The sequence below is a fragment of the Ovis aries genome, chromosome 7 (assembly GCF_016772045.2).
Source record: "Ovis aries strain OAR_USU_Benz2616 breed Rambouillet chromosome 7, ARS-UI_Ramb_v3.0, whole genome shotgun sequence".
Taxonomy (NCBI): domain Eukaryota; kingdom Metazoa; phylum Chordata; class Mammalia; order Artiodactyla; family Bovidae; genus Ovis; species Ovis aries.
In genome coordinates, this window is record NC_056060.1 from 69,859,125 (window position 1) to 69,882,540 (window position 23,416).

At 39.3% G+C, this 23,416-nt stretch overlaps 1 protein-coding gene across 2 annotated transcripts in view; it reads right to left on the bottom strand.

Moving 5' to 3' along the window:
- Positions 1-23,416, bottom strand: part of CCDC175 (coiled-coil domain containing 175) — a 79,669-nt gene that overhangs the window by 32,334 nt on the left and 23,919 nt on the right. For both annotated transcript variants that reach the window (XM_012181753.5, XM_060418110.1), the window contains 7 exons: positions 20,788-20,910; positions 17,148-17,257; positions 12,521-12,602; positions 5,140-5,276; positions 2,637-2,747; positions 1,369-1,440; positions 200-335 (listed from right to left, as the gene is read on the bottom strand). In XM_012181753.5, the coding sequence (XP_012037143.3) occupies positions 200-335; positions 1,369-1,440; positions 2,637-2,747; positions 5,140-5,276; positions 12,521-12,602; positions 17,148-17,257; positions 20,788-20,910 (771 nt within the window). The remainder of the gene's footprint in view (positions 1-199; positions 336-1,368; positions 1,441-2,636; positions 2,748-5,139; positions 5,277-12,520; positions 12,603-17,147; positions 17,258-20,787; positions 20,911-23,416) is intronic.

The window sequence follows — 23,416 nt, forward strand, 5'->3', positions numbered from 1 at the left end:
AAAATCATATTCTGGAGAGAATTGCTACTTTGCTAAATTCCTACAGTTAATACATAGCAAATGGATACATTTCTTAAGAAAGTTACATAATTTACTCTAGACATAAATCAGCAATAAGGTAAAGTGTAATGAAATACTGAAGAATTACTGATATGCAATCAATATAGGGAGCGAACACAAGCTCCTTGGGTTCCTTTACCTCTTCCATTAATTCACTGCGCCTACTTTCAGCTTCTTGAATTTTATCTATAAGTTCTTGTATTTCATTTCTTATATTTTTGACCCAACGTGCGTGTTTTTTTTGCAAACAAGCTATTTTCCACTGAGTTATAATACTGGAGATGAGAACAAAAAGAATTATCGTCAAATTGACATCGCAGTTCGTTGAAAAGATGAAAAATTCAAAACAAAAGAAATCATACAAAATTATCTGTGCTATTGATGATGCAGACTAGGCACATTAGCTGAAAAAATAAGACAAAGCATTAACTGCCCAAATGGCATCTCTGCAAGCTGTTTCACATGAAGTTGTGTCAGTGCATCCAGCAGGACAGTGGACAAACCACACTTGATAGCTCACCTCCTCTAGAAAAGGATAGAAATGGGGAAGGCTCAGGGCTTGGTGAAAAAAGAGGAGTCCCAGACAGAAATGGTAAAGGAATTACCTAAATTACTCAAAGTGCTAGTAAGAAGCCTCAAGCTTCTGAATTCTCAAATTTTTCTCTCCACCACAACATAAAAAAGATAACTAGAGAAGAGTAAAAATGTGCAACTAGAGTCTTATAAATAGTATAACAACAATGACAACAACAATAAAATATATCTAAGTTTCTGTGGGTGTTTTCTAGGTGCTGGGCACTGGGCTATATACTTCACATAGATCATCTCATTTATCATTCATGCAATCTTACAAGGTGGGTACTCCTATCATTCCTCACTTTATAGGGATGGGAGCAGAGAGATATTAAATAACTCAGCCCTGGTCATAGAGCTAACAAGAGGCCAAACAACCAACGTAGTCCATCTGCTGAGACTGTGTGCTTAACCACTCTCCTCTGTCCCTTCACATCACCTTCCTTACTGGTCCACATAGGCACCTGGCTGAGTAAGACTCATTGTCACAAATCTTGACAATTATACTCTGGTGACTTCACATGACTGGCATGAAAAACTTTGTTTCTGTTCAATGAACAAAATATCAAACTAACAAACACATCTAGAGCCAAGAGAACTCACATAATTTAATCTTGTGGGAAATAACTTCCATGGACTCTAGGAACCAACAAGCACTCTTATTTTTTCCAACTTTGGGGCACTATTAATTAAGATAACATACAGTACTTATGATATAAATAAGTTTTTTTTTACCATCTCTGAGTTTCTCTTTCCATGTTCTCATTCAAGATTTTTATTTGTTTCCGATATACTTCCTTTGTTGCTCTAAAAATAAGAAAAACATATTGGATTTTGCATTTATGGGAGCTGTTAAATGTATGATAGACTTAATGTATAATTCTTCACAATAATGCAAACTTATTGTGGTAGCACAATAAGGCTACCGTCTAATTGGGAGACAAAACAAACCAGCACAACTGAAGATTTTAGTGCCAGACTAATGGAAAAACAATTACAACTTTTTGGCCAATGCAAACTGATTTTGCAAGTTTTGAAGCCAAGAATAAGGAAGAACAGATTTTGGTGAGGCAGTTGAGGACAGGTTATTAAAGAATAATATTTAATAGAGGGAGGAACATGGAGGTGATATCTCACCAAGGAAAAGACATCATCATTTGCAAACACACAGAGGAAAGGAGTAGCTAGTCAGGACGCTTGGAACTAAGACAAACATTGCATACAGAGGACATGAAGGGAAATAACCCTATGACATAGGAAGGGTTTAGGTCAACAAATTGTTGAGGAACTCTGGATTTTGGACTGAGTTCTGATTTGCTGCAATGTATAATTTAGACATTATACATGGGTATAGGGGCCTTCCCTCGTAGCTCAGATGATAAAGAACCTGCCTGCAATGCGGAGACTCAGGTTCAATCCCTGGGTTGGGGAAGATCCCCTGGAGAAGGAAATGGCAACCCACTCCAGTATTCTTGACTGGGAAATCCCATGGACAGAGGAGCCTGGTGGGCTACGGTCCATAGGATCTCAAAAGGGTCAGACATGACTGAGCTACTGTAAATTTCACTTTCTCCCATAACTTAGAAAGCCAATATAGATTCTGGAATTAGGGATAAGTAGTAATTAAGAATGGAAGGTGTGCTTGTGGATCTGGGGGAGAGGGGAATGTGGAGACTCTAACGTAGGTATTAGAAGCAGCTTATGTAGAACTCAGCACCTGTCTATCCTTTCATTGAAAGATTCAATGATAATGACCTTTCTGGACTATAAAACAGAGATAGCCAATTATGTATAGTATAGTATTCTATAGTATATTCCAAATTTTATGTTTGTTACCATTTATTAAAAAATAAATGCAGAAGAATGAAGATTAAAATGTTCAAAGGCAATAAACATACCGATGGAGCTCGCTGAGAGTAATAAATAAACATACCGATGAAGCTCGCTGAGAGTAATAAATAAACATACCGATGAAGCTTGCTGAGAGTAATAAATAAACATACCGATGGAGCTCGCCGAGAGTAATAAGTCCTTCTTCCATATTTTTGATGTCTACTTTTCTTTTTGATAGGAAGTTTTCTTTCTGAGCTATAAATGCCAGTTGTTTTTTATTTCTACCACGAAAAAAATAGTTATCATATGTTGAACACTGAAATCATTTTTAACTCCTTAGCATAAGAAAATATGCAATAATAAACAAGGATTCAAAAAGTAGTTTGAAAATTTCAGTTCAGGAACTATTTACCAGATAAATTAGTAAAAAATAGAAACAAAGTTTTTTCCTATTAGTGGCTAACTCTAAATTTATGAAAATCTTCGAGCCATGAAAAGAATATTAATTGTAAAAGGAACCATAAAAGCATGAGAATGGTTCAATAGCACTTTGCCTTGCTGAGTGAGTGTGTCTCTTTTGATGAATTTATCAATTCTGGTATTTTATTTTGGAAAATGTGAAGGAATCAATCAGACTAACTTTAGATAATGGTCTACCTCTTCCTAGCAGTGCGATCTTGAAAAGAGACTTCACCTATGGATGAGCCTCAGTTTTGCCATCCATAAAATGGGGACCATAATAGCTATCTCACTGGTTATAAGAATTTAAATGAAATGTAAAGTGCTGAAGCCAGTGAGCAGCACCCATGAGAAATTCTATGAAAAGTGATGATTTTTTGTCCCTAACTTACAGAGTGAATAATGGAAAGTTTATGATTTTGTTCAAATTTCCAGACATTGATAGGAGGCACATGCCTATAACAGGAAGTACTTTATCTAAGCATCTCATCTTCTTCAAAACATCTATGAACTGAATTGTGTTCTGCAAATTCATTTGTTGAAGCCCTAGGTCCCAGTGAAATGGTATTTGAAGACGGGGCCTTTGGGAAGAGATTAGATCTATATGAGGTCATGAGGGTAAAGTCCTCATGGTAAGATTAGCGCCCTCGTAAGCAGAGATACCAGACAGCTCTCTCTATCTCCCTTCCGTGAGAAGATGGTTGACCATCTTCTTTCTGCAAGTTAGGAAGAGAGTTCTCACCAGAATCTGGCCATGCTGGCACCCAGATGTCAGATGTCCAGCCTCCAGAACTATGAGAAATAAATTTCTGTCATTTAAATCTCTCTGTCTATGGTAATTTGTTATGGCAGCCCAAGCTGAAGAGGACAAATACCAAAAACAGTAGTAAATGTTTCAGGACTGCAATTATTTGTCACCAGAACATTTTATGATTCAAACTGATTACTTCGTATCAATCTAAGGAAGTTATTGTCTGAAGAATACTAACTGTATCATTCTTCTTAGTAGGCTATTCAATTGGATGAGAAATGATGATTGTAGTAACTCTGTATTGTAAATGCTACAACAATGACCATAAATTCAGCTTCACATAAGTGGGTCTGTACACCATAATTACACTTCCATGTGACTTAATTTTAAGTGTGCTGCTGCTGCTAAGTCGCTTGAGTCGTGTCTGACTCTTTGCGACCCCAAAGATGGCAGCCCACCAGGCTCCGCTGTCCCTGGGATTCTCCAGGCAAGACCACTGGAGTGGGTTGCCGTTTCCTTCTCCAATGCATGAAAGTGAAAAGTGAAAGTGAAGTCTCTCGGTCATTTCCGACTCTTCACGACCCCATGGACTGCAGCCTACCAGGCTCCTCCGTCCACGGGATTCTCCAGGCAAGAGTACTGGAGTGGGTTGCCATTGCCTTCTCCGGATTATTACTTATACAGTTCATTAGGAAAACACTGGTGAATGCCCATTACCTGCTAAGCAATGGACAAGATCCTGAGGACACAGTGCTAAGATGGAGCAACTGCGCTGATCTGTCATAGCTCAGTGGGACAAAGTGGCGTGTACGCAGGTGATAACAATGCGATGACTAATGAAAAGGAGTGACCTCAGAGGGATGTTTCACAGGGATCATTCTGGTGAGAAGGAGATAGACAAGTTAGGGGTGGTAAAACAGAAAGTGGGAAGAACTTCTGAGAGGCAAGCCAAAGCAAAGAGGCTAAAAGGGGGTAAAAACAGTGGAGCTGGATAGGAGGACAGGATATATTTGAGAAATATTTGGGAGGTGGAACTGACAAACATTGGTGCTTCCTGGTAAAATACAGGAGTTTCCTTGAATAATTTCCTAGTCTCTGGGTTAGGGGATTATGTCAATGACCAAACCTTTTTCTGAGACAGGAAATTTAAGTGCAGAGCCAGTTTCTGATGACAGTAGATTTCAGTTTCTCTAGGCCGTCTTATGGAGTAAAAACACGGTTATTCTTTCAAGAATCTGACGTAGAAGTAAAAATAATAGGCTTGCTGTTTATAGATTTGATTTGACCCATATGAGGAAAGCATTATTCAGTATGTATAGAGGCAAATTCAGGGCATATTTATGACTGGATAAAGAATATTTCACTGTTGTCAATAGATTTTAAAACTAGGATAAGCTTAAATGGAGACGCAACCCATAACTATAGTATGTCGAGTTGTGTATAGCTCATGGATAGAAACATACTCAGAATAAATTTTCCGTTTCTGCATGAAAACTTTATCCTCTTCATTTAAGACAATCTTATATTGTCTGGAAACTGTTTGCAATTTCTCTCGTAGAGCTTTGTTCTCTAAACGACATTTGTGTAACTTTTCAGTCATCTAGGGGAAAATAAAAGAAATTGAAGTAGAGGATTTGTGAGATGGTTTCTTTGATGGGCAACTCACTTAGAGCACTGGGCATATGACTTAACACTAATATAAGACTATGCCTTAAAATGTTGAGTGATTTAATTCTACATCAGATATTAATTGTACACTTGGGGCCTCAAATATGACAAATGTGTAGAAAAGTAATAAACACTGATGAGAAATCATAAAGTAATAATTCATATTGAAATAAGAATTAATAAAGTAGGATCATTCAGCAAGATATGTAGGTCCTTTTCCCAGAAGATAAACTATACCGGGGCGGGGCGGGAATAACATCAGTAGGAATTCTTGCTCAAAACCTCTTTGTTTAGATATTATGCTTACCCTTTCTTACATATTTCTATTCAAAGACAAAAGACAGTAACCATTAGTTTTCTGAATGAGGTAAGAACTTGGTGCTTGGATATCTCTACTAAATGGCTTCAAATGAGGTAAAAAAGGAAGGAATGGTGGGCTAAGGATCGCTGAAATAGCAGGATGAAAAGGGATCTTAAATGTGTTGCAGAATAAGATAATGAGGTTCAATTCAGTTCAGTTCAGTCGCTCAGTCGTGTCCGACTCTTTGCGACCCCATGAATCGCAGCACGCCAGGCCTCCCTGTCCATCACCAATTCCCGGAGTTCACTCAGACTCAGGTCCATTGAGTCAGTGATGCCATCCAGCCATTTCATCCTCTGTTGTCCCCTTCTCCTCCTGCCCCCAATCCCTCCCAGCATCAGAGTCTTTTCCAATCAGTCAACTCTTCGCATGAGGTGGCCAGAGTACTGGAGTTTCAGCTTTAGCATCATTCCTTCCAAAGAAATCCCAGGGCTGATCTCCTTCAGAATGGACTGGTTGGATCTCCTTGTAGTCCAAGGGATTCTCAAGAGTCTTCTCCAACACCACAGTTCAAAAGCATCAATTCTTTGGCGCTCAGCCTTCTTCACAGTCCAACTCTCACATCCACACATGACCACTGGAAAAACCATAGCCTTGACTAGACAGACCTTAGTCGGCAAAGTAATGTCTCTGCTTTTGAATATACTATCTAGGTTGATCATAACTTTTCTTCCAAGGAGTAAGCATCTTTTAATTTCCTGGCTGCAATCACCATCTGCAGTGATTTTGGAGCCCAAAAAAATGAAGTCTGACACTGTTTCCACTGTTTCCCCATCTATTTCCCATGAAGTGATGGGACCGGATGCCATAATCTTCGTTTTCTGAATGTTGAGCTTTAAGCCAACTTTTTCACTCTCCTCTTTCACTTGCATCAAGAGGCTTTTGAGTTCCTCTTCACTTTCTGCCATAAGGGTGGTGTCATCTGTATATCTGAGGTTATTGATATTTCTTCCGGCAATCTTGATTCCAGCTTGTGTTTCTTCCATTCCAGCATTTCTCGTGATGTACTCTGCATAGAAGTTAAATAAGCAGGGTGACAATATACAGCCTTGACGTACTCCTTTTCCTATTTGGAACCAGTCTGTTGTTCCATGTCCAGTTCTAACTGCTGCCTCCTGACCTGCATACAGATTTCTCAAGAGGCAGGTCAGGTGATCTGGTATTCCCATCTCTGTCAGAATTTTCCACAGTTTATTGTGATCCACACAGTCAAAGGCTTTGGCATAGTCATGAAGTTAGTAGGCCTAATTCTATAAAAAAGCAAAAGTCCAGACTGGTAAACCTAGCACTGAAAACTTTCATTCTGATATTGGTGGTTGTAGTTAAGTCACTAAGTCATGTCCACCTTTTGTGACCCCATGGCCTGCAGGCCACCAGGCTCCTCTGTCCATTGGACTTCCCAGGCAAGAATACTGGAGTGGGTTACTATTTCCTTCTCCAGGGGATCTTCCTGACCCAGGGATTGAACCCACGTCTCCTGCACTGCAGGTGGTCTCCAGCACTCAGGCAGATTCTTTACGACTGAGCCAGCAGGAAAGTCCTTTTAGTCTGAGGACATTTATTAATATAGAAAAAATCATTTGGAAACTGAGGTTTGGTTCTCTTACTTGACACAGGGGACAAAAGTAAACACTTAGAGCTCATCCAGGTATTAAGCCTGATAAAACCTTCCACCACTTTAGTCTGGGATTCCAAAGAGCTTCACTGTCTGAAAAAAAGTGAATTAAAAGCTAACAAGCATGGTTAGTCATTCACTCATGCAATGGATTGTAGCCTTCTAAGTTCCTCATCCATGGAATTCTCCAGGCAAGAATACTGAAGTGGGTAACCATTCCCTTTTTCCAGTAGTCATGTATGGATGTGAGAGTTGGACTATAAAGAAAGCTGAATGCTGAAGAATTGATGCTTTTGAACTGTAGTGTTGGAGAAGACTCTTGAGAGTCCCTTGGACTGCAAGGAGATCAAACTAGTCCATCTTAAAGGAACTCAGTCCTGAAGATTCACTGGAAGGACTGATGCTGAAGCTGAAACTCCAATACTTTGGCCATGTGATGTAAAGAACTGACTCACTGGAAAAGACTCGGGGAAAGACTGAAGGCAGGAGGAGAAGGGGACAACAGAGGATGAGGTGGTTGGATGGCATCACTGACTTGGACATAAGTTTGAGCAAGCTGCAGGAGTTGGTGATGGACAGGGAAGCCTGGCATGCTGCAGTCTATGGACTGAGTGACTGAACAGAACTGGACTGAAGTATGGTTAAGTGTGACTTCAGTCACCAGGGAACCTAAAGGTAGATTAAGAAAGTTTGGAACTGGTAACATCCCAGGAATCTGACAAAAGTGAATGAAATCTGTTTCTGAGAAACATACTGTCATCCTAGACCTCAAATTGTTTCTACAAACACCTTTTTTGAAGAACACTATCCAGTTTCCTACCAGGAACAGAAGGGAACAAGACAGCATGAACAAAAACTAGCAGAAACTATAGATAAAAAGAAATAGTCCTACAAAAATACCAGACATTGGAAATAGACACTGAAATACACAAGTACTGTACTTATTATGATCAAAGAAATCCTAGACATGCTTGAAAAATATGGCATGGACTCGGAAACAATGAAGAGTGACAAAGCAGAGCTGAAAATTTACCAACTCAAAAATACAAAAACCAAATTAAGAATTGAAATGAGACCATTCTCCCCAGAATGCAGCTAAGGGAGATAAAAACTAGAAAACAGAGAAGAGCAAGTAAGAAACAGACAGGATATTTTATTAGTACACATAATTGTGTACACAGAATTGGAGTAGTGGAAAAAGCATGGGATAAAAGAAATACATGAACAGATAACAGCTGAAAATTTTGCAGAACTTATAAAATACAGCTATTCACAGATTTTAAGATAGCCAATAAATCCCAAGCAGGATAAACAAAAAGAAAAACTTGGACATATCATAGTGAAATTAAATAATTAAGTCAAAGAGAACAAAAAAGACCTAAGATAAATGAAAGATATGCTGTATTCGTGGACTAGAAACTTTAGTATTGTAAAAGTGCAAAATCCTCCCCAAATTGACCTACAGATTTCATTCAACCCCAATCAAAATCCAAACAGGTCTTTTGGGTAGCATTCTTTTTGCTTCTATTTGTATTGAACACATTATTCCACACCCTCACTTTCAGTCTCAGTGTGTCTTTAGATATGAAGCTGCTGCTGCTGCTGCTGCTGCTGCTAAGTCGATTCAGTAGTGTCCAACTCTGTGCGACCCCGTAGACGGCAGCTTACCAAGCTCCTCCGTCCCTGGGATTCTCCAGGCAAGAACACTGGAGTGGGTTGCCATTTCCTTCTCCAATGCACGAAAGTGAAAAGTGAAAGTGAAGTCACTCAGTCATGTCTGACTCTTCGCGACCCCGTGAACTGCAGCCTACCAGGCCCCTCCGTCCATGGGATTTTCGAGGCAAGAGTACTTGAGTGAGTTGCCATTGCCTTCTCTGGATATGAAGCTAGTCTCTTGTAAGCAGCATATATAGACATTAAAAAAAAAATCCATCAGCCACTCCATATCTTTGATTGGAGTATTTTCCCATTTACCTTTAAAGCAGTTACTGATAGATATGTATTTATTGATGCTTCCTCGGTGGCTCAGTGGTAAAGAATCTTCCTGCCAATGCAGGAGATGCAGTTCAATCCCTGGGTCTAGGTTGGGAAGATCCCCTGGAGAAGGAAATGGCAACCCACTCCAGTCTGGGAAATCCCATGGACAGAGAAGTTTGGTGGGCTACTGTCCGGGAGCTGCAAAAGAGTCAGACACAGCTTTGCAGCTAAAACAACAACATGTACTTATCAACATTTTGTTGTTTATTTTCTGGTTGCTTTGGTAGTTTTTGTTCATGCTTCATCTTTTGTTCTCTCCCCTTGTGATGTGATTACTATCTTTAGTGTGATGTTTAGATTCCTTTCTCTCTTTTCTGTGTGCGTCTATTACAAATTTTCTGTCTATGGTTACCATGACATATACACATAGCAGGGCTGCTCTGGTGGCTCAGATGGTTCAAGAATCTGCCTGCAATGCAGGAGTTCAGTCCCTGAGTCAGGAAGAGCCCCTGGAGAAGGGAATGGTCACCTACTGCAGTATTCTTGCCTGGAGAATTCCATGGACAGAGGAGCCTGGCAGGCTATATATAGCCCATGGGTCATAAAGAGTCAGGCATGACGAAGCAATGAGCACTTTCACTTCATACACATAACAATGTTTATATACATGTGATTAAGTTAACTCAGCAGTGGCCACAGGACTGAAAAAGGTCAGTTTTCATTCCAATCCCACAGGAAGGAAATGCCAAAGAATGCTCAAACTACCGCACAATTGCACTCATCTCACACCCTAGTATTGGAGAAGGAAATGGCAACCCACTCCAGTGTTCTTGCCTGGAGAATCCCAGGGACAGGGGAGCCTGGGGGGCTGCCGTCTTTGGGGTTGCACAGAGTTGGACACGACTGAAATGACTTAGCAGCAGCAGCAGCAGCACACACTAGTGAAGTAACGCTCAAAATTCTCCAAGCCAGGCTTCAGCAATACGTGAGCCATGAACTTCCAGATGTTCAAGCTGGTTTTAGAAAAGGCAGAGGAACCAGAGATCAAATTGCCAACATCTGCTGGATCATCGAAAAAGCAAGAGAGTTCCAGAAAAACATCTATTTCTGCTTTATTGACGACGCCAAAGCCTTTGACTGTGTGGATCACAATAAACTGTGGAAAATTCTGACAGAGATGGGAATACCAGACCACCTGACCTGCCTCTTGAGAAACCTGAATGCAGGTGAGGAAGCAACAGTTAGAATAGGACATGGAACAACAGACTGGTTCCAAATGGAAAAGGAGTATGTCAAGGCTGTATATTGTCACCCTGCTTATTTAACTTATATGCAGGGTACATCATGAGAAACACTGGGCTGGATGAAGCACAAGCTGGAATCAGGATTGCCAGGAGAAGTATCAATAACCTCAGATATGCAGATGATGCCATCCTTATGGCAGAAAGTGAAGAAGAACTAAAGAGCCTCTTGATGAAAGTGAAAGTGGAGAGTGAACAAGTTGGCTTAAAGTTCAACATTCAGAAAACGAAGATCATGGCATCCGGTCTCATCACTTCAAGGGAAATAGATGGGGAAACAGTGGAAGCAGTGTCAGACTTTATTTTGGGGGGCTCCAAAATCACTGCAGATGGTGAGTGCAGCCATGAAATTAAAAGATGCTTACTCCTTGGAAGGAAAGTTATGACCAACCTAGATAGCATATTCAAAAGCAGAGACATTACTTTGCTGACTAAGGTCTGTCTAGTCAAGGCTATGGTTTTTCCAGTGGTCATGTATGGATGTGAGAGTTGGACTATAAAGAAAGCTGAGTGCTGAAGAATTGATGCTTTTGAACTGTGGTGTTGGAGAAGACTCTTGAGCTTTCCTTGGGCTGCAAGGAGATCCAACCAGTCCTTCCTAAAGGAAATCACTCCTGAATATTCACTGGAAGGACTGATGCTAAAGCTGAAACTCCAATACTTTGGCCACCTGATGCAAAGAAATGACTCATTTGAAAAGACCCTGATGCTGGGAGGGATTGGGGGCAGGAGGAGAAGGGGATGACAGAAGATGAGATGGTTGGATGGCATCACTGACTCAATGGACATGAGTTTGGGTAGGCTCCAGGAGTTGGTGATGGACAGGAAGTCATGGCATGCTGCAGTTCGTGGGGTGGTAAAGAGTCAGACATGACTGAGCAACTGAACTGAACTGAACTGAAGTTAATGATCTTAAGTTTGAACACATTCTAACAACTCTGCATTTTTACTACCCCTACACATTTAGTATGTTTGACGTCATATTGTCCATCTTTTTGGCTTTTGTATAACTTAACTATTTATTGCGGATAGATGATTTTACTGCATTTATATTTTGACCTTCCCACTAGCTTTATAAGTGGTTGAACTTTATGCTTGCCTTTACCAGTGAAATTTTTCCTTTTGTAATTTTCATATTTCTAGCTATGGTCTTTTCTATTTAGAGAGGTCCCTTTAACAACTCTTGTAAAGTAGGTTTAGTACTGCTGAACTCTTTCAGCTTTCGCATATCTATAAAACTCCATCCTTCATTAAAATCTGAATGACAGCCTTGCCAGGTAGGGAACTGGGTGTATGTTTTATCCTTTCATCACTTTAAATTTATCATGCCACTTTTTTTCTGGCCTAGAAAGCTTCTGCTAAAACATCAGCTGATAGTTTTCTCAGAGTTCCCTTGTATACAGCCAGTTGTTTTTCTTTTGCCGCTTTTAAGAGTCTCTCTTTATCTTTATTTTTTTTCCATTTTCATTACAATGTGTCTTGGTGTAGTCCTCTTTGGGTTCATCTTGTTTGGGAATTTTTATGCTTCCTGGACTTAGATATCTATTTTCTTTCTCAGGTTAGGATAATTTTCAGCTATTATTTATTTAATTATGTTCTCTGCCCCTTTCTCTCTCTCCTCTTTCTGGGACCCCCTATAATCTGAATATTAGAGCACACTGATGCTGTCCCAGAGGTCTTTTAAACTATCCTCATTTTTAAAAAATCAAAATTTTTTTTTATGCTCAGCTTAGGTGATTTTCACTATTTTCTTCCAGATTTTTGATAAGATCTTTAAATCAGTTACTGTGAATGATCATGATCATAATTATTATTAGTTAATGAAAATAATACTATCTTGAGAAAATTTCACATTTTCACACATACTTAAAATGTTAACTAAAAATTAATTATACTTAAAGCCATCATTTCTATCTTCCTACCTGTTTTATCTTCATCAGTAATTCATTTTTTTCAAAATCTGATGAATCATCCAGTTTTTTCTTGTTATTCTTAAAAAAAAGCCTATGAACAAAGGAAACCAAATAAATTCCTATTAAGACATGTATTCCAGAAAAACCACATTTACTTATGATATCAGAAACTTCCAGTCCATCTCCCTATGCAACATATTTATTTACTATTCATTAAAATAAACAAAAATTTTACTCTTTTGATATGATGTATTAATATTTATTTATATATTAATTTAAGAAGCAATTTTTGAATACCTACCCTCTGAACATGATATGGATACTGGAGATACAGCACAGGCAAAGTCTCTACCATCATGGAAATTATACTCTAGTGAAGTAGGCAGAATAGAAGTAAGTTATCAAAAAATATATATTTCAGATAATGTTAAATGATCAAAAGACTGCAAAGTAGGGTAAAGTATAGCGAAGTCCTGAGAATGATGATGGTAGTGTAGACAGGTGATTAGGGAACATCTCTTGGAATAATTTGTGAAAGACCTGAAGGATGAGAAGGAGCCCAGATATGTGAAGACCTTAAGGAAGAGTTTTCATATAGAAAGACCAGCAGGTGATAATAACCTGGACAGGAACATGCTTGGTGTATTAGATGAAGACAGGAGTTTGAAAAGGCTGAAGAGACAGACACAGCCCAGATCACATAGGGTCTTGAGAACAAGGTAGAAGTTCAGATTTTATTTAGAAGGAAATCAGGGGAGGACTTTTTAAGGAAAGGAATGACAGGAACTGATTCACATCTTGTAAAGATGACTGGCTACTTGGTAGAGAAAGACAATAGTACAGGAAGACAGACTATGTAGAAGTCTATGGCAAAGGTCTAGAAGAGATAATGGTGGCTCAGACTGAGGCTGTAGTGCTGGAGCTGGTGAGAAGTAGTTGGACTCAGGACATATTTTGAAGATTAAGGCAATAGGACAAGCTTTTGGATTTGGCTTGAGTTAGAGTTGGATTCAGAGAAGGCAATGGCACCCCACTCCAATACTCTTGCCTGGAAAATCCCAGGGATGGAGGAGCCTGGTGGGCTGCCATCTATGGGGTCACACAGAGTCGGACACGACTGAAGTGACTCAGCAGCAGCAGCAGCAGAGTTGGATTAGGGTTAGGTTAGGTTAGTTACCTAGTTGAGTTAGGGTTAGGTAGTGAGGAAAACTAGAATGGTGGATGACTTCTAGTTTTTTGGCTGGAGTAATTAGGTAAACAGTGATATGGAAGACTAAAGGAAGAGCTATTTCAAGGAGATGGGAACTTAAGAATTCTGTTTGGGACATGTATATTTGAGATATCCTTTAAGTGTGGTGGCTCAGATGGCAAAGAATCTGCCCTCAATGTGGGAGAACTGGGTTTCATCCCTAAGTCAGGAAGATCCCTGGAGTAGAAATGGCAACTCACTCCAGTATGCTTGCCTGGAGAATTCCATGGATGGAGGATCCTGATGGGCTATAGTCCATGGGATTGCAAAAAGTCAGACACAGCTGAGAAACTATCACTTCAATTCTCCAAGTGCTAAGGTCAAATAAGCTGCAGACTGTATGCCTGTAGAGGTCAGGGCTGAATATATAAATATGGAAGTCATTGGGGGTACAGAAAGAATGAGACTGAATGAAGACATGTACGGGGAGTATGAGTACAGAATAGAGGATAGTGAATGGCTGAGAAGTCCAAAATTTAGAGACAGAAAGAAGAAATGGTTCAAGTACAGGGTCCTGAGAAGGAGCAGTGTGGTAAGTGAAATAAGAGAAGGTGATGTTTGGGAAGCCAGATGAAGAAACCATTTCAAGAAGATGAAAGTAAGCATCTGTGTCAAATTTTATTAAGAATTCAAAAACTTTAGACCAGATCACTGAAATTTGGTAGGATGAAAGTCATTGGTGACCTTGACAATTTTGAAACCACTTCAGCACTTTAAAGGAAAAAAAGCATCTATAATTGTTACAGCCTCCTGCACTATAATGGCAAGTCTATACTTTGGGTCACAAATTGGATGTCATTTACGTACAATATTTAGTTTCTAATCTCTCAGTTCCCATATGCTGATAACCAGGTCAATGACAAAGAAAGGTCATAGCAATTTAGAAAGATAGGTACTGATTTGCCTTTTATTATGCAAATACATCATTATGGATATTAATAATAACAAAGAAGAAAGATTAAACTAGCAGTGCCTCTCATGGACTTGTAGTAAATTTTAGGTACTCTTAACTGTCCACATAATTTAATTAATTTACATTTAATTAAATTTCCACATATTTAATTTAAACTTGGAATTGAGTAATTTTTGTTTTCTCTCAATATTTTGACCTCAGAATAGATGATGAACTTGCAAGTTAAAGAATTCATGGTGGGCGGGACACGGGGAATTAAGACTTATAGATCATTAAGAAGATAACCTTATGCAAATTATTTAGTTTCTTGTTTAATTTAAAGAATCTTATAGATATTATAAAAATAACATTTTGATTCTTTAAATTCACCAAACAAGAACTGAGCTGCTTCCCTCTACCACCAAAGTTAGAAAAAAGGAACTAAGTGAGAAAATAAAAATACAGAGAATTTTCTTTTAATTTGGAAGTAATAAAGAGGAAAAAGTAAAGTTTTATTAATAAAAAGGGGGGAGGTAAATATCCTCAATCACCAAATTAGTCAAAAGCACTTTTTCTCAGTGAGATTCTACATGAAAACTCTTAAAAAACTGGAATTAAAAAAAAAAAGTTGAGCCATTCAAAATGAAAGATCAATGAATCCCCATTTCCTTCTTTTTTAAAAAAATTTTTATTTATTTTATTTATTTATCTTTGACCGAGCTGGATCTTTGCTGCATGGGCTTTTCTCCAGTTACAGTGAGCAGGGGCCCCTCTGGCTGTGATACGAAGGCTTCTCACCGTGGTGGCTTCTTCTGCTTCAGAACATGGGCTCCCGGACACACATACTTCAGTAACTGCAGCATCTGAGCTCAGTAGTTACAGATCCCCAGCTCTAGAGCACAGGCTCAACAGCTGTGGTGCATGGGCTTAGCTACTCCACGGCCTGTGGGATCTTCCCAGACCAGAGATCGAACCTGTGTCTCTTGCACTGGCAGGTGGATTCTTTACCATTGAGCCAACCAGGGACGCTCCCCATTTCCTTCTGGAACACGCTTTTAAAACTAGTTAGCTAACATGGAGAAGGAAATGGCAACCCACTCCAGTATTCTTGCCTAGAGAATCCTGTGGACAGAGGAGCCTGGTGGGCTGCTGTCCATAGGGTCACATGGAGTCAGACATGACTGAAGCGACTTAGCATGCATGCATGCGTTGGAGGAGGAAATGACAACCCACTTCAGTATTCTTGCCTGGAGAATCCCAGGGATGGAAGAGCCTGGTGGGCTGCCATCTATGGGGTTGCACAGAGTCGGACATGACTGAAGCGACTTATCAGTATCAGCTAACATGAAGACTGCTTATAAATTTAAAATTTTTCATCAGTGTAACAGCAAGGCTTTTAATGATAACCCCTAGAAATAATTTCAAGAGTTAATCTGTAAATTCCATGATGATTCTCTGCCTGATATTTAAGAAATAGATATCAACTCAAACTAACTTTGTCAAAGAAAAAGATTTTTTTATTCTGATTTTTAATTGTTGTGTTACTTGAGCTTTTTGTTTTTAAATCTAGTACTGAGTATAGAGATTATTGCATATTTTATGGACAGTTGATGGTAGAGTAGCACTGTGGTGCAATTGTTATTTTAGAGATGTAACTTTAAGTGCAATACATTCAAATCTATGTAGAAAAGAGTCATATTATAATAGGATTCTATATGTGAAATTACATGTCTTTTTTGGAAACTGTTCAGACCACAATTTGTCTTTTAAACTGTCGGCAAACCCTAGGGGTAAGTCCAGAAGCCATATTTATATTGAAAGACTCCACCTTCCTGTCCAGAGCTGAGCTAAACAGTATTTGTTGGGAAATCTGGGAATTCTCCTGGGAGAATCTGTTAGTCAGTCTCTAAAGTAGATGAACCTGTGCCAGGTAAACTCGGAGTGTTTAGAATAGCCATGCTTAGCCACAGGCTCACCGAGAAGACAACACAGCATGTAGATAAAGAGAATCATAAAAGGAAGCAAAGACTGTGACCTTTGAAATGGAAGGAATATTTTCTTATGTTTCTGGTTTCCGTTCCTTGGGTAAAAGTTTTTGCCTTGAGGCTTCCCTGTATTTTCTCAAGTTCTGCAAGTCCTCTTTGACTATGAGCAACAATTGTAACAGCATGGTTAGGTGAGTTTGTAGCATTACAGCAATGCCTTCCTCCAGGGGCATATTTGTTTACAGGGAGTAAGGAACTGAAATGAGGATAATCCATACCCCCAAATCCATCCCTCTTCCTAAATTAAACACATCATCCTCAATTGTTTCTCCTAATCATTTGAAAAACTGGTTAATTTCAAAATGAAGATGTGGTTCTATAAAGCTGAAAATCACAGAAACTTTAGTAAACTAAGAGAATATAATTTTCATCTAATATTAGAAAAAATTTTCTAATGAAAGTAACATCACATCTAGAAATGCTTCAGTGAAAAGAAAGTATTATCCTTACATTTTATCCTCCAGGATCTTACAAGATTTCTTCATGTCTTCAACCTTCTGTTCCCACTCTCTTATTGATTCCTGTAGCCGTGCTATTTCTAAATTGTGATCACTAAGAACCTGTTGAAAATTCAATAAATCATGAAATGACTCATGACAGCAGTTCAATTCATTAAATATTCATGTATCATCCATTCATCTTTTATACTGGGAGTGCCTTTAGTTAAAATAAAAATCAATCATTATATTACTTGTTTCTTTATAAAACAAACTGAGACAGAAGTAATCCTGAAATCATCAGAAAAAAAAAAACAACAAAATTTGGGATGAAGAGAAATGAATTACAGCAATAGGAATGTAAAAACTATATAAAAAAAACTTTAAAGACATGAATTCATCTTGAATACCATTTAAAAAATTAAATATACATTTTAATAATCATTTTCAAAATGTTATTCCAGAATACTGGAATGAGTATTATTTTAAAAGTCAAAACAAATCAGGTCTTTTGCCTTATTTGATAGCTATGTTCATGCTGAAGATTTTTTCTTAATACTTAATCAGCATTTTGGAAATGGAAAAATTGGGTATGATGAAAAAATGTTATCATAATTAAAAGAAAGAACTATGAATGAAGAAAATTCATAGTGAAACAGATAATTTTATAACACAGTTTTAGTAAAGGAAAAGGGAAGGCAAATTTATTGGAGCTTAGATCTGCATTTCCACTTGTGAGGGAAAGTGGAGCTGAGAGGAAAGCTAATCAAACAGATTCCTTTGCTCTCTGCATAGAGTTACCCTGGGCAGATTATTTAACTTCCCCCAATCCTGCACACCAATGTGGGGTCAGAGAACATATGTCAGAGGTATAGAGGCACTCTCAGTCATGTCAGGTGAGACAGGTGAGGGAAAGCTCCCCAAACTTTTTTTCTCTAAAGCACTCATATGACTGAACTTGTGGACCATAGTTCCAGAGTTAACAGGAGTTTGAAATCCTAGAACTGCCATCAAAAGTCAGTAGACTGTCCAAGGGACTCTGACTGATCATCAAGATTAGTGACTATATGCTCAAGGCCTGTCCAGCCTGATCTTTGTTGCCTCTAGCCCTCTAACCTCCCCGCCCTGGACTGTAGGGCACCTTGAGAATCAATCATACACTGTTCTTTTCTGCCAGAATCACATTAGCTTGATCTGGTTGCAAAGTTTTCTAAACCAAAAGCGCCACATGAAGGTGAACCTGAAACTCCCAGTAGTCTCAAGTTCATGGCCAAAATGTTGTTTTCTAATCTCAGGAAATAACAACATCAACCACAACAAACTTTACCAAATACAAAGCACTCAGCTAAAAGCCTCATAGACATGACCTCATTCCTTCTCCACAAAAGTCCTTTGAAGTAGGCAGTCCTACGACCTCCGTACTATAGACAAGGAAACTCTGGGTTAGTAAAGCTGAGATTCAGATGTAGGTTTCTCTGATATGTATGTGAAGCTCATGCTCAGTCATGTCTGACTCTTTCAAGACCCCATGAACTGTAGCCTTCCAGGCTCCTTTGTCCATGGAATTTTCCAGGCATGAATACTGGAGGGGGTTGCCATTTTTTACTCCAGGGCATCTAACTGACCCAGGGATCGAACCTGCCTATCCTGAATTAGCAAGCTGGTTCTTTACCACTGAGCCACCTGGGAAGCCTCTGTGATACTGCCATTGTGCTTTAAACACTCTTCTCCACTGGTAAGGTGGGATGGAGTGTTGGATTGGGGGAGGTAGAGAGACACTGGGTTTTCCTCATAGCTCAGTCGGTAAAGAATCTGCCTGCAGAGGAGGAGACCCGGGTTCAATCCCTGGGTTGGGAAGAACCCCTGGAGAAGGAAATGGCAACCCACTCAAGGATTCTTGCTTGGAGGCTCCAATGGACAGAGGAGTCTGGTGGGCTATAGTCCATGAGGTCGCAAGAGTTGGATATGACTTAGTAACCAAAGAGAGAGAGACACTTGAGGTGAGTATCCCTGATACCTCAAGCCTTGTCTTATCTGGCCTTAGAGATCTCTGGAGCACAGGTTAAGGAACATATACTTCATTTTTCCAAGCTAACTGGTAAGTGTGACATAATTTATGAGGCCCTAAATTTATGCTTAGGCATGCAGATAAAATCTGTTTTATCCAACCCATCTTCTTCTTTGAACCTAGCTAGATTTATGCTTCCGTACTGCACTGATATTTGAAAAAAACAGATAATGATCTTGTATGCAGAGACATTTTTTTGTTTTACTAGTGTTTTGTAATTGGATGTCATAATAGATGCATTGTAACTATAATGGCCAAGGAAAAAAGCGTGGGTACTCAGTTGCGTCCGACTCTTCATGACCCCATGGACTGAAGCCCACCAGGCTCCTCTGTCTAAGGTATTCTCCAGGCAAGAATATTGGGAATAGGTCGCCATTTCCTCCTTCAGGCGATCTTCCCAACCCAGGGATCAAACCCATATCTCCCGCATTGGCAGGTGGATTCTTCACCACTGAGCCACCAGGAAAGCCCAGAATGGTCAGAACTACCCTATAAATGGAATTAACTGGACATTCTAATACGAACTGTTACATATATATTAGTATTACTATTGCCCCATATAGTTTTACATGTAATTCTCAATACAGATGGAGGACTTCCCTGGTGGCACAGCAGTAAGGATCCACCTGCCAATGCAGGAGATGTGGGTTCGATCCCTGGATGGGAAAGATCCCCTAGAGCAGTAAATGGCAACTCACTCCAGTATTCTTGCCTGGAAAGTCCCATGGACAGAGGAACCAGGTGGGCCACAGTCCATGAGGTCACAAAGAATCAGACATGACTTAGTGACTAAATAACAATTCAAAACAGATAGAAGAAATCACTAAAGACTCATTAATTCAACTAATTATGATAGATTACAGGTGTTTCTATTTTAATTAACATAGAAGTAGTATTAGCATTGACCTCTTCAACTATAGTCACCTCCATAAGCTCAGTTTTCTCATCTTTAAAATGAGGTAACCTTATTTTAAAGTACTGACTATCACAGTACTGGCTTTTTCAATCAATGTTATCAATTTTTAAAAGTAAAAGTGCATATTAATGTTCTTATACCCAGTATAAATGGAGAGCCCAAATTCTGTTTGATTATCACATATTCAGAAATAAGGAACCTGTCCATGGTTGTTCACTTGGTTATACAGAATAAAGCAATCTCACAGAAACATTACATAAGGTTCTGTATGCATTTGGTCAGTTCTATATGTGTTTTTTAAAACCAGTTTTATAGTACTTTGGCCCATTAAAGGGACTTCATGTGTAGCTCAGGCAGTAAAGCATCTGCCTGCACTGAGGGAGGCCTGAGTTCAATTTCTTGGTTGGGCAGTCCATTAAATGCAATTTATACCTAAGGCATTCCAAACTTACTTCTTTTCGTCATATTCCTGAAGAAAACATAACTGCACTATGACACTTTAAATAATATGTCAGAAAACGTTAACATGCTCAAAACATTCTCCCCAGAATGGCATGAAGATGAATTAAAATCAACTCCTTTTTTAAAAAACCTCCTGCTCTGTTTAAGGCAGTGTATATTGAGAAGCCTGGGGTCAGACATGAAAAACTAGTTTTTATTTTTTCTTACCACTGTGCTCGTAGTAACAGTTTCTCTCATTTTTGTCACTGTAAGCCTTAATTTATCCAATTCTTTCTTCTTTGCATAAGTTTCTTCTCTCTTAAGTTCACAGAGTTTTTTATATTCTTCAATCTGTATTAATAAACGTAATAAACCAAACCTAAAGCTTAAGATGACAACAAAGATTAGGAAATCCTTTAAAAAAATTTTGCCAACCTAATTCATATTTACATATACCATATTTAACCTAAGTATTTTATCAAATTAAAACAAGCAGGTTTGGGCTTATTTTGAGGCATCAAAGGAAAATAATAAGTCACAAAGACTGAACTGTAATTACGAAATGTTGAACTAGTAAATTTAGAGTCACAATAAAACAATGATCATTAAAAGCAAATTATAAAAGTAGCTTTTGTTCTAAAATTTACTAGTAAAACAAAAAAATTACTGGTAAAATACAATAATATATAAAATTTAAAAAAAGATTTACAGCATATTAGGAGCCTCTTGAGAAATCTGTATGCAGGTCAGGAAGCAACATTTAGAACTGAACATGGAACAACAGACTGGTTCCAAATAGGAAAAGGAGTACTTCAAGGCTATATATTGTCACCCTGCTTATTTAACTTCTATGCAGAGTACATCATGAGAAACGCTGGAATGGAAGAAACACAAGCTGGAATCAAGATTGGCGGGAGAAATATCGATCACCTCAGATATGCAGATGACACCATCCTTATGGCAGAAAGTGAAGAGGAACTAAAAAGCCTCTTGATGAAAGTGAAAGAGGAGAGTGAAAAAGTTGGCTTAAAGCTCAACATTCAGAAAACGAAGATCATGGCATCCAGTCCCATCACTTCATGGGAAATAGATGGGGAAACAGTGGAAACAGTGTCAGACTTTATTTTTTGGGGCTCCAAAATCACTGCAGATGGTGATTGCAGCCATGAAATTAAAAGATGCTTACTCCTTGGAAGAAAAGTTATGGTCAACCTAGATAGCATATTCAAAAGCAGAGACATTACTTTGCCAACTAAGGTCCATCTAGTCAAGGCTATGGTTTTTCCTGTGGTCATGTATGGATGTGAGAGTTGGACTGTGAAGAAGGCTGAGCACAGAAGAATTGATGCTTTTGAACTGTGGTGTTGGAGAAGACTCTTGAGAGTCCCCTGAACTGCAAGGAGATCCAACAAGTCCATTCTGAAGAGATCAGCCCTGGGATTTCTTTGGAAGGAATGATGCTAAAGCTGAAACTCCAGTACTTTGGCCACCTCATGCGAAGAGTTGACTCACTGGAAAAGACTCTGATGCTGGGAGGGATTGGGGGCAGGAGGAAAAGGGGACGACCGAGGATGAGATGGCTGGGGGGCATCACGGACTCGATGGACGTGAGTCTGAGTGAACTCTGGGAGTTGGTGATGGACAGGGAGGCCTGGCGTGCTGTGATTCATGGGGTCGCAAAGAGTCGGACACGACTGAACGACTGAACTGAACTGAACAGAGGAGAGTCAAAGGAAGGAATTAAGAATTGTTCAGAAATTTAAATTCACATTATTTAATGAGGAATAAAACAGACCAAAACCAAAATTATTGAAGGTAGGGCAGCTCACAGCCTTGAACAACTTACCATTGTGTCACCCATACCAGCTCTGAGAACTAATGGATCCTTACTTTGATTTATCTCTGTTTCAAAAGCACCCGGTATTTGGCAGAAATGCTTTGTGGCTATGCCTTAAGAGATATTAGGTGGTCAAATGCCCTGAACTGGCTGTGTGACTTGACCACAGGAATGCCCTTCCTGTGCACATAAGACCTGAGGTGTTGGAAAGTTAACTTTGCTTCTTTACCATGTTAAGATCTCTCCTCAAACAGGGTATTTGTACTCTACTAGGCAAACCACTCCAGTGTTCTTGCTTGGTGAATCCCAGGGACGGGGGAGCCTGGTGGGCTACCGTCTATGGGGTCGCAGAGTCCGACATGACTGAAGCGATTTAGCAGCAGCAGCAGCAGCAGCAGCAGCAGCAGCAGCAGCAGCAGCAGCAGGAGGCGCAACTCACGCCCTGTGCAAGGAAGCATGAAAGACCGCGCATGCTCCAGCTGCCCTGGTTCTATAAATCTCCGCCCCTTTCCTAGAGCCCTGATAACTGCTGCCTCCTACTCCTGAGAATTCGTTTACTCTCCTTCCTTCAGGAAGATGGTGTATTTAGAGCAGAAGCTCTCTCTTCTCCGTTCCTTAATCAATGAATTGAGTTCCTGATTTGCTATACCGAACCCTGTTTCGTTTGACTGGCATTTGCGACACTGGGCAAAGGACCCATAGAAGGGGGTCACCAACCTGTTGGAAACTGATAAATTTTCACATATTGAGATATAAGGAAGTCACTCTGGCTTATACATCAGCTAACCTGAATTTTATGCCAACTAAAATAGCCTTTTCTTGGTCTATCATACCTGCATTCTACATCAGCTGTAACTATTTAAGAAAAGGAAACATTAATAAGAAAATTCATGTTAAAAATAAAGATTAAATGTCCCTCTTCCAGGGATGCTAAGTATGTTGTTACTCCTTTGATGATAAGACTCCCTTCCCAGGTGCTGGTCTGTTCTTTTTTTTTTTTCTTTTCTTTTTCAGAACGTT